Source organism: Mastigoproctus giganteus, chromosome 6 (genome assembly GCF_048544385.1).
Source record: "Mastigoproctus giganteus isolate SK-2022 chromosome 6, ASM4854438v1, whole genome shotgun sequence".
In the NCBI taxonomy this organism is placed as follows: Eukaryota; Metazoa; Arthropoda; class Arachnida; order Uropygi; family Thelyphonidae; genus Mastigoproctus; species Mastigoproctus giganteus.
In genome coordinates, this window is record NC_143580.1 from 127,274,215 (window position 1) to 127,292,454 (window position 18,240).

General features: G+C 37.4%; 1 protein-coding gene across 2 annotated transcripts in view; it reads right to left on the reverse strand.

Moving 5' to 3' along the window:
* Dhc64C (dynein heavy chain, cytoplasmic) overlaps positions 1-18,240 on the reverse strand; it is a 1,460,071-nt gene that overhangs the window by 1,401,870 nt on the left and 39,961 nt on the right. For both annotated transcript variants that reach the window (XM_090376486.1, XM_090376487.1), the window contains exon 3: positions 10,681-10,854. In XM_090376486.1, coding sequence (XP_090232612.1) covers positions 10,681-10,854 — 174 coding nt within the window. The remainder of the gene's footprint in view (positions 1-10,680; positions 10,855-18,240) is intronic.

Sequence of the window (18,240 nt, forward strand, 5' to 3'; positions counted from 1 at the left end):
AAACTCCAAAAGACTTTTGGAAATATGTTTGCCGAGAAAAGTACCCAAATGTAAAAAAATGCAGTGAACTTTTAAATTCCTGTTTTGGTTCCACATATCTATGAGAATTGGCCTTTCATATTTGGAACAAAAAAAAAGACGAAGAATCGCTCTACTCTTACGGACTTGCATACAGAAGATTCTTTACGGTTGGCCTTATCACAGTATATCCCCGATTTTGAAAGCTTGGCAGATGACATGAAGACACAAACTTGACATAAATTTAAAAATTAAATACGTATGAATTTAAAATAAGAATTCTGAATTGTATTTAATTTTAAAATTTATAAACAACATTTTTCAATGTGTTGATTAACCTTTTTAACCATGTGCAATGAACTTCTTGAGAGGTAGATCACAGCACATTTTAAAGAAAAAAAAGTCTATCGCATCACAAATTAAATTGGTCACCACTGCCTTATACTATAGAGACAATGTTAGATGGGTCAGAAAACTGATAGCTTGGGGATACACAGAATAACAGATTAACTAGAGCTGCAGGCTCTAGTTAATCTAAAAGTGATTCTTGCACAGCTTCTATTGGACCATGTAGCAGCCTGGAAAGCAAGGCTTTGCAGATTTCAAGCCTTGCTGTGGGTCATCATGAAATAAGTAAATACATGGGCTGTGTGCTACATGTATTTACACAAACACAGCCCATATATTTACAACAGATTAAGAACAGGTACATATATATTTGCATGTACACTAATGCTAGAAACATAGTAAGTAAATTTGAGGAATTTTAAATACTGATTAACTTTTTGATACTTATCAAATACAGACATTGTGAGGATATTGGAGATATATGGTGTCACTCAGATAAGGGATGCAGAATTTGAATACGGAGAGTATAATATATACAGAAAGGAGAGGAATGGGGAGTTATGTTCTGAATTAAGAAGCCAGTACCAAAGTTGGGTTTGGTGTACAAACAATACAGAGAAACAGAGTGGGGTCAGCAGATCAGAATTTCTTATAACAGGAGATTTCACACACACACACACACACAGGATTTATTAGATGACTTTTCTACGGTAGCAGCATGCTGGAGAAACAATACTCTTAATTTCATTATCAGAAGCAATTCTTCATGGTTGGTTGGTTGCTTGCTTGTTTAATACTGCATTGGCAACTAAGACCATAAATGTGCCAAGCCGAGGATTCTTCATGCATTAAGAATCGACAGGTAAAAGACCCTCTGGTTGGAATTGATCACAGTGTGCTGATGTCATATTTACCTAAAGACATTAACTACTACTATCAAGAGTAAAGGAAAGAGCTTCTGCAAGGGTGATGACAGTAGTTTCCTGCAAGGGTGATGACAGTAGTTTCAGACAGTTTTAAATTCTATACAGTTGGACCATCTGATGATATCACCAATAGCAAAATCTAAACAGGAAGCATTCAGGGAAGTAAAAGAAGAAGCTTCTAGGCTTTTCAAACCAACTAAGATATACCGTTTCAGTCTTAGACCTAAATGGATGTCAGATGAACCGACAAGACTTGTAGTAGAGAACAAAAATGCATGGATTGCATATAAATTATCTGGTGATACAGAGGCCTATGGTAGATATAAACTAGTCTGTAATGAAGTCACAAACATGGTTAGGCAAGGCTAAGCCAGATTATGAGAAGTCTCTGAACAAAGAATGCCAAGAAAAGCATCAAAGATTTCTATGCTTATATTAACAGTAGAAGAATGGGGCTCAATTACAATGGTTTAACTGTTGATCATTCTGCTCAGATTTCTGAGAAACTGAATAGATATTCTGCATTTACATTCACACATAAGCAGTTCTTTAGGACTGGTGAAATAAACATCCATTTGAGTTCCAGCCAATGCATAGCTTTGAGTGACAGATGCATGAGTAAGAAAGCCACAAAATGGTTAGACAGAATATGCTCAACACATCATCTGGAAATGACTGTAATTTTGGCACTTAAAACAAATGGGATTCAACATATAGGGTTAGATTTTACAATTTAAATAACCAGCCTTGACCACCAGTAGAAGGATGCAATGTTGAAAGTCAAAATAATAGATCAAATTGGAATGAGGGTTATAATTTTTTTAGCCATAATTCTTCGTGCTTGTATCACCTTTTGCTTGTTATTCACCAACATCAGATCTTATGAGACAGTGAGCAAGTCCCATTCACTGATAATTTCCATTTTATTTGGAGAAATACTCACAACACTATGCAGTGTAACCAGCATAGTGTAAAATATTAATGTGTGATATCTATTTCACTTTAATTATATCCCTCAATTTTATTTTGAAAAGAATTCTTTTGAACATGTTCTAGACCAGGGGTTCTTAACCTGGTGCTCGCGAACACCATCGGGCTCTTTAAAAAATAAATCTTGCTCGCAACCGATCCTAAAAACCTTTGCTAGAAAATGCTTTTTTCACCCGATGCCTCAAATTCTACAAAAGAGCATAGGATTTTATAATAATATCATAGAATTCAGTAGTCTAAAGTGCTCGTGAGTACCTTCACCTAAGCTAAAAAATTTATATATAAATTTTTGTATATTTAAAAGCACCTATTTAAAAAAGGTGCTTTTTATTTCACAACTTTCTGGATATTCCACAGAATTTCAACCAATCTTTGCTAGAAAATTTTTTTTCCGCCCGATGCCTCTAATTCTACGAAATAGCGTAGGATTGTATAATAATGTCATAGAATTCGGTAGTCTACAGTGGACACAGAACTAGACTTCAACAGAAACAGGCAAGCAACTGCCAGATAGATTTACCTTCATCCTATCAAGAACCTCTATAAACAAGTTTATTAATTAAGCCTACATAATATGCTCATAATAATAAAAAAATGTAATTTTCTATAAGAGATACTTTATAAGTTGTTTTGCCTCCACTGCATTCATGATGCAAACTTGATAGTTAAAATGCACTGTTATCGATGTCTCTCTTGGAAATATTCAATTTAGTAAAAAAAAAATTTTTACAAAATACTTTTTTGAGAGTACGATCATTTGTTGCCATAGTGTTGCTACAGACCGAGGATACTGCCTCATGTAATTCTCAGTTTCTGGGTTTAACAGGTTAGAACACATTTCTGCCAGGTTTCACTCAGTTGCGCTGCTACAATAGGGACCGTATATGTATAGCGCTGACTTTAAAGGTGATTAAAGTGTTATAGTTAGAAAATCTTTTGATTTTGTGTGCAAATCTTAAATGTATTTTATTTTAACAGATTTAACTGAAGTTACTAAACACTTTCAAAATGGATAAGTTTTTAAAAATAAAATGAAGAAACTGAAACGAAGATGAGAAAAAAAAAAAAATGATGCATTAACACTACCTTTACATTCATCTGATTTAGACCTAAATGTTTCAAATGCAAAAAAAATAAAAAGTATGAATTTCAGTCCTCTTGGGAATAAGATTATTTGGTAATAGATAATCATAGTGGAACTGGTGTAATTTTATTATGTCAGGTGCGGTTTGGCTGGCTATCAGAAGTTGAACTGTGAAAGACATTACCAAATTCCCTCCATAAACAATGGAAACAGTCTGGTACAGCATATGACCGAACTCAGTACTCCAAAGCTAGAGCACTGTTTAACAGACTGAAATCGCAAGCCATTAAAGAATATACTGACAAGACCTTATCCAAAGGCAAAGTGCCATATACCCGTAACTCTGAACCAGATTCCAATTTCAATCCAGTTGAATGGATCAACTATATAGCCAGATTCCAAGACAACATCACACAACCATATGATTACCAACCAGACCCCATTTCTAGTCCAGATGATGAGCTGTTTTCCATTCAAATCGATCGACAGCAGCTTCGTCAAGCCATCAACTCGCTGCGTCCGTCATGCACCGCTGGCATCGATAAAATCCCGCATTTCATCGTAAAGTGCCTCAGTCCATATATCCTTGATCCTCTGCTCTACTTGTTCAACTCCATCCTCTCTCAGAGTGTTTCCTGCATCCTGGAGCAAATACAGTCTTGCCCCACTACCTAAAGTTCAACTACCAAGCCAGCCGAAGCACTATAGACCGATTTCCACTGCATCCACGCTCCTAAAGCTCCCGGGAAAAGTCCTTCTTCCGCATATAACATGCCATCTTCTTCCACAATCATCAAAACAACTCCATTATGTTCTTCCTAATAGATCAACTGTCTCCAACCTTCTGGCAGTCCAAACAGAAGAAATTTTAAATGCATTTGAGGCCAAATCAGAAATGGCGGTTGTTTATGCCGATATTGAAGCTGCTTTTGATAGCCTCAACATCTCAGCCCTTCTGAATCTCCTAACCAATTTCTTTCGGATCAAAGGTGACGTTTTCGCTTTTCTGCACTCGCTCCTCCGGAATAGAACAGTGTACCTCACTCATCGTAACCTCTGCTACACCCGATCCATCAGTGTTGGTGTGCCGCAAGGTGGCGTTTTATCGGGGTTACTTTTTACCACCCTCCTTATTCCGTTTGTGTGTAACAGAGATGATGTCATTACCTACGCCGACGATATAAAGTTCCTAACGGAAATACCACCATCAGCCGACAGGGGAGTGATCACATCGGAAATCTGTAATAAGATCACAGCTTTTTCTAGCCATCTCAACCATTTCGGTCTCAAACTGAACCCCCGAAAATCCGTTATGTTTTTTCTCTGAAGAAGTGTCCCACATCCATACAACCCTCACTGCAGGGTGCAGTTATTCCAAGTGTTACTAAACACAAAGATCTCGGTGTAACCTTCGACCCAAACCTTAGGTTCAACTGTCACATCGAATGTGTTCTACGCAAGATCAACCGAATGCACTGGATTGCCCGTCAACATCTTCTTCATAACACAGACGCAAGAACCACAATCAGATATCTGGAAACCATTGTGTATCCTACCTTTCTGTAGGCCTCTGAAATATGGGCATCTGCAGTACCTTCTCTCATGAAGCCCATCTTCGCCAGTGAATACTGGATATTGAAGTGGGCAACCCACAAACATCGACTCCCCCCTCAGCAGAGGACCACCAGCATGGCCGACCAACTCCAAATCCCACGGCTGCCTCAAATAATCAGCATGAGGAGAACTGTGACCACAGTCAAAATGCTGGTTGGCAAAATCAACTCCCCTGACTTCTGGGATATATGCCAGTGGCATGTTCCACTTCCTTCCTTACGAGCCACCCCTCTTCTTCAGCTACAACGGAACAGGCTGAAGATCAGTGACAGATTCCTACCTGGACAAGTACTTCCTACAGTACAAGCCCTGCTAATGATCGGAGTTGACCTGCAGAAATTCGCTTCTGATCGCAATTACATGCGCTCGTTGGCCGAACTTGTTCCCCTTTTGTTTGGCCCCTGATGTCGACTCATACTGATATTCTCCTATGAGGCGCATAACGGCACGTCGCAGGCAAATCGACGAACTTTCTCACAAGAAAATGCAATACCGAACATCAATTTGGCACTGTGAAATATTCTGACTTGTGGTGAATATGCTTAAATATGTGCTTTGTACATATGAACGTGCACATACCTTGGTGTACTGTCTGCCTCACAACTATGTACATACTCATATCTATTGAATGGCTAATGCTACGTTTTTATGTTATGTAATCTTTTATACTGCACAAATTTTTTATACTGTACATAGTTTTATATTAACCCTATATCATTGTCAAGCCCCTGGCCTCCTGGCTGTGGCGGGCACATTTATTGTATCTGTATCTTTACTGTACAATAAAGATTCATTCTCTCTCTCCTTCTCTCTCTCTCTCTCTCTCTCCTCTCTCTCTCCTCTCTCTCTCTCTCTCTCTCTCTCTCTCTCTCTCTCTCTCTCTCTCTCTTCTCTCCTCTCTCTCTCTCTCTCTCTCTCTCTCTCTCTCTCTCTCTCTCTCATCTCTCTCTCTCTTCTCTCTCTCTCATCTCTCTCTCTCTCTCTCTCTCCTCTCTCTCTCTCTCTCTCTCAAATCATGCCTTTTCGTGAAAAAAAGAAACTTGAAAGACAAAAATATTTTAAATTTAGGTCAAGCTAATAGTAGTAAAGTGTTAGCAAATGAAGTTTCATTTATTTTATCAAATATAATTGCAAAGAATCCATTGCCTTACGCTAGTGGTGAAATAATAAAAAATTGTGTAGTGTCATCATTAGAAGTGCTTGCTAGCATTTTACCAGAAAAACAGAAAGCTACCTTGATTAGCTCCAGCAAAAATATTCCTTTGAGTAATGATACAGTTTCAAATAGAGTTCATAAAAGGACAGATGTAATATTCAATGAATTATTAGGCAAAATTGAAAGTTGTATATTTTTTCACTGACACTTCATGAATCAACTGATGTTTCGGGCATATCACAGCTCATGTGCTTCACAGCTGCCAATATATTGGCAGTTGTGAAGATTTTTTTGGCTATTTTACTGCTTACTGGTCCTACCACTGGAAAAGATGTATATGACGCACTTACGAAATTCCCCACAGTGCACAAAATTAATCTGAGTAAACTTCTATCAATTGTTACTGATGGTGCGCCTTCCATGATAGGTAAAAACAAACATCTTATTGCTTATCTTAATAGAGATAAAAGGATGCCTAATTTTGTGCATTATCACTGTTTGATTCATATTAAGGCCTTATTGTTCATGAATGAAAAATCAAAAGAAATTATAGGATGTCTTGAAGGCATTGCTAAAGTCATTAACCACTTTATTGTATCCCTAAATAAGCAACTTCTAAAAATTTTTTGGCAGATCTTCAAGCACCGCATTCTGATCTTATTACCCACACAGAGGTTCGTTGGCTCAATCGTGGAAAGGCGCACTCCAGCATTTGGGGAGGTTTTTGAAGAAGTAAAAGCTATTTCTAATAGAAAGTAATAAAGAAAACCTTTTTAATGAAATTTTTAGTGAAGATTAAGATTACACTTTCATTTATGGTTGACATCTTCAGCCATTTAAATGAGTTAAATTTGAGGCTACAGGGGAGAGATAAATTTGTGGTAGTTTTATATAAGGAGATTACTGCATTTCAGAAAAACTTCAGTGTTTCAGAATCAAATTTTAAAAGGAAATTTGCTTCATTTTCCTACTCTTAAAAAGAGTCTGGAGGAAACTGCTGAGGAGTGCCCATCATTACTAATGATGTAATCAAAGACCTTATTGACCAATTCCAAGAAACAATTGAATTTTTTTTTTTTTTTTCATGAAAACCCCAAACACGAGAGGTATTAAAACGTTTAGTACTTAGTACCCTGCTTGGGTTGGAGGTTGAGAAGATGAAAGAAGATATCTGTTGACATTAGACTTGAACTTCTGTTGCCTGTAATTTTCAGGAAATACATATGAAGGAAGGTTGTTCCAGAAAACGGCAGTTGAATGAATAAACAAGGAACATGAAAAGTCGGTTCTGTGAGTTTGAAGTTGGACAGTAAATGGAGGGAGGGAGAGAGACAGAGAGAGACAGAGAGAGAGAGAGAGAGAGAGAGAGAGAGAGAGAGAGAGAGAGAGTTTGTGTGTCAGTCTATTCTTTTTGCAGCTCTCATCATGTCTGGGGCGCCTCTGTAGCCAGGAGCAGCAGTGCGTAGCACACGCTTCTTGATTAGACCGTGGTTCGAGCCCATGACCACCAAATACGGAAAAATCAGGGAATAACAACCGCATATCCCCAGAGCAATATGGCCTTAGTTGCTAATGCTCCTAAAAACCAAATAACAACAACTATCACGTCCACATAGTCAGACATGATAAAGAGCTCCTGCTTGGGCATTTTGAATGACAGGCTATCCTGTTTGCAGCTCTCAATCACATCCACATTTTTGGACAGCTGATTGAGAATTCCATCAGTATGATTTATAACATTTTTATTTTGTACACTTTTCCAGATATAAATATATAAGTTGTGTCTATAATTATTTTAATGCCTAACCATAAATATATGTTACCAGTTTACTATTATTATCCTGAGTATATACAAATTGCAAATATAAATGGACACGAGTGTGATTATATGAACACAAGTAGGTCTAAATGTGATAATGATTTTTTGGTTGCATGAGAGTCTGCTGTGCTATACTACCGGATATGAATGTGCATGTGTGTTAGTATGTATGCAAATGTATGTATATATATGAGTGAATATGTCAATGGGTATCTTGTGATGGGTGGAAAATGAGTCCACTTAACTTGCAAAAAAATTGTGTGCCCTATTCAGAGTATAGTATTGAGTGAGATAAGTGTATGAAAATAAGAAATGAGCAACAGTGTCCTAAAGTGTTAGGATACTCTGGGGAAGAAGGGGTACAGCACCTGGCCTGCTTCCCCGGGACAGAGGACAGGCAATATGAGGTCCCACTAGGCACCCTAAAGTTAAATGGCCAAAGGAGCAACAGACCAACACAACCCAACACTACACTACACAGAACAACACAAACTCACTATCTCTGGCCTTTCACATTTAGTATACAAATAAAGAGTTGGGGGGGGGGGTAGAACCCCAGTGCTGCTTCACAATTAACACTATTCACTACAGAGTCCAGTCACAATATTATGACCACCTCCCAATGCAGACATCACACACGCCTAGCAAATCATACAGCGCATGTGTCAACCCACATCTAGTTCACATCTAATGCACACCACAAGCATATAAGGCTTGATGTTTGACATCCATGAACACAGTAACAGCCTCTGTCTGGGCAAAGCACACGACCTTATCATACCTGGAAAAAAGCATGATCGTCGGCTATCGAGCCAAGGGTGCCAGCATTTCCGAAACAGCAGACTTTGTGAAATGCTCACATGCTGCAGTGGTGAAAGTGTATCAAGACTGGACGAATGGGACAGTTTTGACAACATGACGTGCCAATTGTGGAGCCCCATGCACCATTGATTGCAGAGGTGAACTTCAGCTGAAATGGTTGGTCACGACTGATTGGCGTGCTACTGTTGCTCAACTGGCCATCCAAATGAACCATGTGGCCACCAGAAAGGGATCCAACACGACAGTGCAGCAAACCCTGTTGTGCATTGCGCTCCGGAGCAGACGCTTGATGACAGCACCCCTGCTGACCACCATTCAACGCAAACAATGGCATCAGTTTGCACAGCAATATCGACACTGGACCCGAGCCGAGTGGCAATGGGTGGCCTTCTCCGATGAGTCATGGTTTCTGCTCCACCGAGTGGATGGACAGTGGCATATTAGGCATGAAATCTCCAAGAATAGACACCCGGACACTATTGTTGGCAGAAGACATGCTGGTGGGGGGGGGGAGCATTATGATCTGGAGAATGTTTTCATGGCATGACTTGGGTCTGCTGATACCTCTGAAGGGCACCCTGAATGCAAATGGTTACCTATCGATTGTCGCTGATCAGGTACACCCGTACACACTGACCGTGTTCCGTTGAATGCGCATTGCATGTTGCCAGAATTGTCCGTGAGTGGTTTGAGGAGTACGACAAAGACTTCAAGCTACTACCTTGGCCACCAAATTCTCCAGATCTTAACCCAATTGAAAATCTATGAGACCACCTCAAATGACACATCAGATGGATGGATCTGCTACCAATGAACCTACAGGAACTCCGGGGTGCACTGCAGTCTGCATGGTCTCAGATACCCGTAGCAATCTTCCACGGATTTATTGAGTCCCTCCCAAGGCAGCTGGCTGCGGTGCATGCTGCAAAAGGCATGTATTCTGGATACTAGGTAGGTGGTCATAATAATGCGACTGGACCCTATACATTCAGATAGCTTCTTCGGCCCTTGAGAGAGTTAATCTACCACACAGTTCCTAGTGCAACTAGTAGCTGAACTATTTAAAAAAAAAAAAAAAAAAAAACAGTATATTGCTAGTGGATAGCAATAACAATGCAAGCAAAGGAAAATTTATGAAAGCTAGTAACTCACACTAAAAAGACCAGTAAATTGCACTAAACAAATCACTTGAAAAAACTATTACTGAGTACTCTGGGCTGAATCAAGTTTATCCCTGACCAAAAACTGAAATACAGGTATAGCAAAAGTGCTAGAACAAATTAAGAAACATTTCAAGAACATTTCACCCAAAACAAACAACTACAGAAGCTTTCCATTTTTATTCCAGTCTACATAATTATGATTTAGATTTGGTGACAAACACATCAAAAAAGTAATGGGCAATTTTCTTTTTGCAGTTTAAACAGGCCTACTTACTAACCAAATTATGGCATTCAATTTAACCAATAACTGAATTTTTTTGCCAATAACTGAATAATGAAAAGACAAAGAAATATTCTATATAAGAGGATGCAATTCATTTCAGCCATTTATTTTCCACAACTCTAATATTTAAAAATAAGAAAGTCATTTATTCTGCCCAAGAATCTGTTAAAAATAAAACCAGGACCAGTTGGTAACAACTCAAACTGCTAGACATTGCTACCGATTATTATTAAAGTGACCACCATTATTCTTAATCAGCATTGTTAGCACAGCTAGCAATGCTGACTAAGAATAATGGGGATCACTTTAAAGAAAGCTGTCACATAAATTAGTACAATCAAATTTCAAGCATACTTAGTAAATAGATGTCAATATCAATCTATTAAAAGTATCACAGAAATAAAATATAGCAACCAAAAATTCACAAATAAATTCAAGCTAATATATTTCCACATACCTCTCAGCTCTTCCTGTTTCTTTAACGTAAGATTTGAAATATGGTGCAACAGCACAACTGACATATGAATGCAGAGTTTCGTATGGAGAGCCATCATTTAAATTCAATACTCGCAGCTGTGAGGCAATCCTCTTGTCTGCTTCAATCACCGAAGATGTTTTTATAACAACTATGCTATAAAAATGAATAAATTTTAATCTTCAAAACTGCATCCAATGAGAAACAATAAACTTACTTGAAAGTGATTCATAATATTCTTTCTTAATGTTAGAGGTTTGCTATCAGCAAAAACTTACTCAGTTGTGCTTTTGAAGTTTCTGGTATTAAATTTATTAATATTCTCTGCTAACCTGAATTCAAACTAAAACAATTTATCAATCAATAGATAAAGCATAGATATTTAAGCAGCGATATGTTTAATCTTTGTGTTTTAGAGAGATTTTCTTGAATCTGTTCTTATCACCTACTTTTTTTTGCTTGTCACAGTTACATAAGTTTATGCTATGAAAAATCTATATTCACATTTTGGTTTTATTACTACAGTCAAAGTTCAATCACTGAATAATCACACAAAGCTGATTTTTTAAATACAAGAAACAATTAGGACAGTTTGTGTTCATGGAATTTCCCTGCAACATGAGCAACCTTTTTTTTTTTTTAACTGAATTGTTTTTATGCAAAATTTAATGGTTTTATGTATCTGTTTTAAATTTATGATAAAATCCTTGCTTATGTTATTCTGATTAAGCATGTATTTATTTATGTATATTTAATCAGCTAAATATAAATATTTAGCTGATTAAATATTCATAAAATACATAAATTTATTGCAAAATATATATATTTACAGCAGTTACACTAGAAGGGTTTAAAACAATAATTAACAAGAACACGAGATGTGGCTATTAGATAACGAGACTATTGCAATAAAATAAATACAGGAACTTCCCGACTTACAGAAATTCGACTTTGGACAAGTTTTTGCCTGCGGATGCAAACTTAAAAATCTTATGGCAACATATTTTGCATCCCGTAGGAATAGATGGAGGTATCGTGAAAATATTGTAATATGAACCCGATAACACATTTTGGGGGTTTTTTTTTTTTTTTTTTGTAAATTGTTCCAAGTCCTTGGAAATTGAAAATTTCGCTATATTACTAAGCTATTTATCTCTCTAAAAGGTCATATTTATAATGGAAATTGCGCTAGAATCAATTTTGAACACCTTTGTGATGTGTTTCTGAAGCACGTTTCTGGAGGTTATGACCATAAAACAATTTGCACTTTCTGGTTTATTGGTCTTTTCTGGTAGTGCAAGAGATTATAAACGGGTAGTAAACCCTATCTTATTGCATTTTCGATAATATCGAAAACTGCAGTTGTGTGGGTTTTTATGCTATTATGGTGAAATGTGTTCCCCTTCACTGAAATCTTCAATATATAAAAAACAAATATTCAGACACTTCTCTTCATTCCTATTTATGTATTACAATGATGATGAAGGGAAAGCGACCAACGAAATGTGCAAGTGGTGGTGTGAGGAAACGAAACAAAATTGATTTAGAAATGAAGATGAAATTGATTAAGAAGTATGAAGAAGGACAAAGTTTGTCATCTATTGCAAGGGAACTAGGTCTCACTACTTCAACAGTGAATACTATTTCAAAGGCCAGTGCGTGTATAAAAGAACATGTCAAAGGATCAATGCACTTAAGATCAATAATGATCACAAAACGGTGTTCAGGTGCTATATCAAAGATGGAACAGCCATTAATAATATGGATGGAAAATCAGATTCAGAAGCGAGTGCCGCTGAGTCTAATGACTATTCAAGCAAAAGCAACGGGTATTTATAAAGATATTAAGGATAAGTACAGCAAACCCCAACCCAAGTTCGTGGCAATAACGGGAGGTTTAAAAGGTTCAAGCATCGTGCTGGTTTCTACAACGTTAAAGTATGCGGTGAAGTCGCCAATGCCAATTCTGCAGCTGCAGAGAAATTGTGATGTGTTGGAAAAAAATTATTGATGAAGGTGGCTATTCAACACAGCAAATTTTTAACGTTGACGAGAGAGACTGTCTGTACTGGAAAAAAACAAAATGCCAGATCGAGCATACATTGCCAAAGAAGAAAATAAATGCCAGGTTTCAAGGCATCAAAAGATAGGGCCACGTTCTTGCTTGGTGCTAATGCAGCGAGAGATTACAGATTAAAACCACTGCTTGTGTACCATTCTGGAAATCGTCTTGCATTTAAGGGCATCAATAAAGCCATCCTACCTGTGCATTTCCGATCGAACCAGAGAGCATGGATAACAATTTCTCTTTGAGGATTGGCCAATATGCCAATTTCACATAACGTAGCCAGCCAGTAATGTATTATGTGCTAATTTATTTTAACAGATATAAGCTAATTCTCTTAATTTTAGCAACTGATTCAGACCTTGGTTTTCTGGGTTTTTTGTGATAATCATAATCAGACTTCTACCTATGGTTGTTAGGTTCAAATTCTGATTCGACATACAATTTGAAGAGCCCACACTTAGCATTTTTGCTGAGGATTTTTGTAGGCTGTGCCAAGGGTTCCAAGTATTAACTGATTGTGACATGTTCTCTGTGTTGTAAATCTGTCCTTCAAATATAAACAGCCCCTCGAGAGTAGGAGGGTGTGGCCCTCCTACTCTCAAGGGCCCTTCTAGCACTTCACAAGATGTCGACTATCAGCCCAGTAAGTTCAGGTAGTGAGGTACATTTAATCAAACAAGACGAGTTGAATAATTTGATTTGAGACTTAAATTAGCCAAAAGAACCAAGCTGAACTGTTAGGTTCTAGGTTACAGCAGTAGAATATATTTGCAGCAGGAACAAAGATTTCAGTGTTTCAAAAAAGACATTAAAAGTTGTCAAAATATTTTGCTACAGAGGACACGTGTTTTTGCAAAGACATCATTGGACTTCTGAAAGAACTAGGAGTCGTGCATAAGTCAGATGAATGACATTTATTCAGATACCTCAAAATTAAGTTTAAAAGCAGTTTTACTTCATAGTGGCAATAAATTTCCATCAGTTCCTGTGTTTCATTCAGTTGGATTTAAATCCATGAAAGCATGTCTAAGGTTCTGCATGCTATAAAATATCAGGATTATGGTTGGAACTATGCAGTGATCTTAAGGTTATTGGTTTGTGTGGGGGGGGGTGTCACAAAATGTTTTTTGTGTTTCTGGACAGCCATGCGACAGAAGAACATTATGTTGAGCAACATTGGGACAAGTGTTGCGGACAAGTTCATACCAGGACAATGTAATGTTAAATATATTCCTTTAGTGCAATCAAACAAGGTTCTTCTTCCACTCCCTGCAAATCAAACCTAGATTGATGAAATATTTCGTGAAGGGACTAGACAAAAAAGGTAATGGATTTGCATACTTCAGATGTGTGTTTCCTAAATTAACACATGCCAAAATTAAGGAAGGAAATTTCGTAGGACCCCAAATTAAAGGAGGTTGAATTTGCAGCTTGGTGATCATTTAAGGGGGTAGTAGATAGTTTTTTGAGTAATAGGAAAGAAGAAATCTATGAAATGTTGGTGTCTAATTTACTCAAGTTCTACAAAAACATGGGCTGTCTAATGTTGTTGAAAATTCATTTTCTTCATTCCCATCTCAAATTTTTTCCTGAAAATCTGTGAAGTGTGAGTGATGAACAAGGGGAGCAGTTTCATCAAGACATTTCCAAGATGGAAAAGGGGCACCAAGGTCACTGGGATCATGTAATGATGGGGTATAAGCATAAGCTGTTTGTTATTTGGTTTTTAGGAGCATTAGCAACTAAGGCCATATTGCTCCGAGGATATGCTGCAGTCATTCCCTAACCTTTCCGCATCCTCCATATTTGGTAGTCACAGGAAGCATGTGCTATGCACTGCTGCTCCTGCCCACCTGGCTACAGAGGCGCCTTATAATAATAATAAGCATAAGCAAAAAAGAATAAGCAATAAGAAATAAGAGAAAATCCCTTACTAGCAAACATTTTTAAGGACAATTACAGGTATGCTGATTATATATTAATGAAATATAACTAATTCACAATGATTTATGATATTTCTTTCGAAGTTAAATAAGTTATAGAAGAACATTTTTTTTCATTTGTATTACAAACTTGAATTATACGCATATCCCTTTATTTTAACATTAAACGGTGGTACATCTTTTGACATGATAGACTTTTGGACGATTTTTCAGAATCAGCGCTCTTATTTCCTCCAGAATAAGATTTTCATTGCGGAGGTATGACAAAAAAAAATTTTTTTGTTGGCTAGTGTTATTATAAGAAGTTTACAGTGCTAAACAGTTCCATACTAGTTTGTTTATAAGTATTATCAAACAAACGAAATAAAGCTGATGCGGATGTTGGATAATGATCCAAAAAAGAAAATGATATTTTCATAGCTGCACCACATTAAGGGTTTGTTAGATTTTTACACAAATGAATATGAAGAGGAATAGCTCCTCCATAGTCCACTGTTTGTTGGAAAAAAGAAAAAGTGGTCTCAGTTTCAAAATGTTCCATTTAACACCATTTATCCACCTTGTCCAACTTTTAAATGGGGGGAAAAAGAGCACCTGAAGGGGAAAATGAAAATTGAAACTCATAAAAAGGAAGATGTATTATTTTCAAAAAGGTTCCATATCAACAATTTATTCAACTTTCTAATTTTAAAACAAGGCCATGTGATTAGAGTGGCCATCCATTCCACTCTTGCTTTTACCCTTAACAACTTTACATATCAACTTTAAGTTAAGAAATCAGAATCAATTTGAATCTGGCTTTGTAATGAAATTCATATCATCCCCTTTCTTCCTATTGTCAAATATAATTTATCTATTGTTTTAGCATATCATGCTTTCAGGATTCCCCACTGTAAAACATCTAATACTACAACCATTGCTACATGGGGCTCTAACTCATATTTTAGTGGCCCTTTCCTAATGATCTCCAAATCAAGATCACAGAATATTTAATATGAATGTATACGAAACAATGCCAGTCAGAAATAAATTTAACCATAATAAACAAAAGAACAATTAAATTAAATTAAAATCCAATTACAAGCTAAAAAAAACTTTACTTGCAAAAATCACTACTTCTTTTGAATTGTTACAGGCCCTTCATAGTTATGGAAAGTCTTCGTGCAACTGCTCCGCCGATCCTGCTAAATCTACTTTGATAATAACAGTCAACTACCCAGTCACTTCAGGTTACTACATATTATTATTATTATTATTATTAGCCATATGGTGCAAGGAAGCCTGAGACTTATGCTGCACCAGCCAAAAAAAAAAATTCCCAAGTTACCCTAAGAGAGAGAGAGAGAGAGAAAGAAAGAAAGACAAGGGAATCACCAAGAAACAGAAGAATGATGATATCCAGCTGAGGTCCCTGGGTGTGCCAAGCCCATACTCACCAGATTTTTCAGTTGTTCATTATTCTATTTTAGACGATTAGATATTTTCAGTTACTTAAATATTACTCTTGAGGAGTGTACAGAGTTATGATCACAGTCTTCCCATACCTCGGGCAAAGAATTAGCATTAGTAGAGGCATACGATGCAAGAAGGCAAGCTTATGTAGCATCAGCCAAAGGAAAAAAAAAAAAAAAAAAAAGTTCTCATTTAACCCCTCCATTCGTTCCAAATACCTGTCCAGCTCAGCCTTAAATTTATTTAGGCTATCAACTTCCACAACAAAAGATGGAAGTCTGTTCCACCAATCAACTATGCACTGACTAAGGACAAACTTCCGTACATATATCCTATTACTGTCTTTCCTCAAATTTGAATTTATGCCCTTTCAGGTGATTATTCTGAGCAAGAGGTAGAATCCCACCAGCACTGAGCATGCTCAAACCATTCAAGGCTTTATACACCTCAATCAGATTGCCTTGCAGGTGCCTAGTCTCCAGACACTGTAATCTGCAAAACTTAAGCCTTTGTTCGTAAGAGCAACCCTTTGTTCCATTCACTAATCTTGTTGCCCTTCTCTGTACTCAATCCAACAGCTCTACATCCTTCTTAAAATGAGGCCTCCAGACCTGTATATAGTACTCAAGGTGTGGCCTGACCATTGCCTTATACAAGGGGATAATCACCTCCTTATCCCTGCTAGAAAAGTTCCTGTATATCATTGACAAGACACCATGAGCTACTCTTGCAGACAATCTGCACTGCTCAAAAAGCTTCATATCACCCTGCACAATTACTCCTCAGGTCCTTTTCATTCTCTACCACTGTCCAGTGTAGTACTACAGTTGATAAGTTACTCTGGGGGTTACTGCTTCCCATATGTAGTACTCTACATTTATCAATTTTAAACTTCATTTGACACCTCTCAGACCATGTGCTCAACTTTTCTAGATCCTGTTGCAGCAGCAGCATACTAGTGTCCTTAACAACCCTACAAACCTTCATATTGTCTGCAAATTTGGACATTAAGCCTGATATGCCATCGTCAATATCATTTATAAATACAGAAAACAACAATGGACCCAACACTGAACCCTGAGGGACTCCCCTAATAACTTTAGTCCACGAAGAACAGTGTCCATTGATTACCACTCTGTCTTCTCCCACTCAACCATCCCTTTATCCATAGCAGCAATTTACCTCCAATGCCACACTGCTCCAAATTGTGCAGCAGTCTTCCATGTGCAATAGTATCAAAAGCCTTTCTAAGATCCAAATATATGATATCAAATTTATTCCCTGCATCCAGTTCCTTTCTGACCACATCATAGTATCCAATCGAATTGGTCAGACAAGACTTCCCTTAACAAAATCATGCTGTGTCCGAGCTATAACTGAAGTCTTGTCTAGATGACCCTTGAACAATATTTCTTAGTTGGTATGTAAAGCCTAGTAGCTTCCAAGATTAATTCTTGGAATGCTTCCCATTTTGAATTTGCTGTTGGTAACATTGGTCCCAGCAGTTGGTCCCACCATATAGAATTTAAATACTGTCTCAGACCTCTATAGTCACCTTTATGAAAGCTCCACTTGAGTTACCTCCACTTGAGCACACAGTGATCACTACCTGCCACCTAGTGGTTCCTTTATCTGCAGATTCTTAATGCACGAAGAATCACTACTGATAATCAGATCAAGAGTATTACTCCCTCTAGTTGCCTCCTGAACGTCCCAATGTAGAAAACAATCATCCAATAAATGGAAAAATGCCTTGGTAGTGTGTGAGTGACCAACCCACAAATTCCAGTCAATATCTGGGAAATTAAAATCCCCCATTATAAGACTGATTTACTGCCCCACTCTAACAGCATAACCCCTCCTCCCTTCCTATACACATTGTACTCCCCAAATTCCAGTTCTACATTCCTTATATCTATGTGACACCACATCTCTGATATCCCAACAATATCTGCCTTTGATGTTTTGACCAACATCTCAAATTCATCAAATTTATTTACCAAACTCCTAGCATTGGTGTACACGCAAGTATACATGCACCTGTTCCTATTCTTAGCTACCCTAACACAACCCATGTGT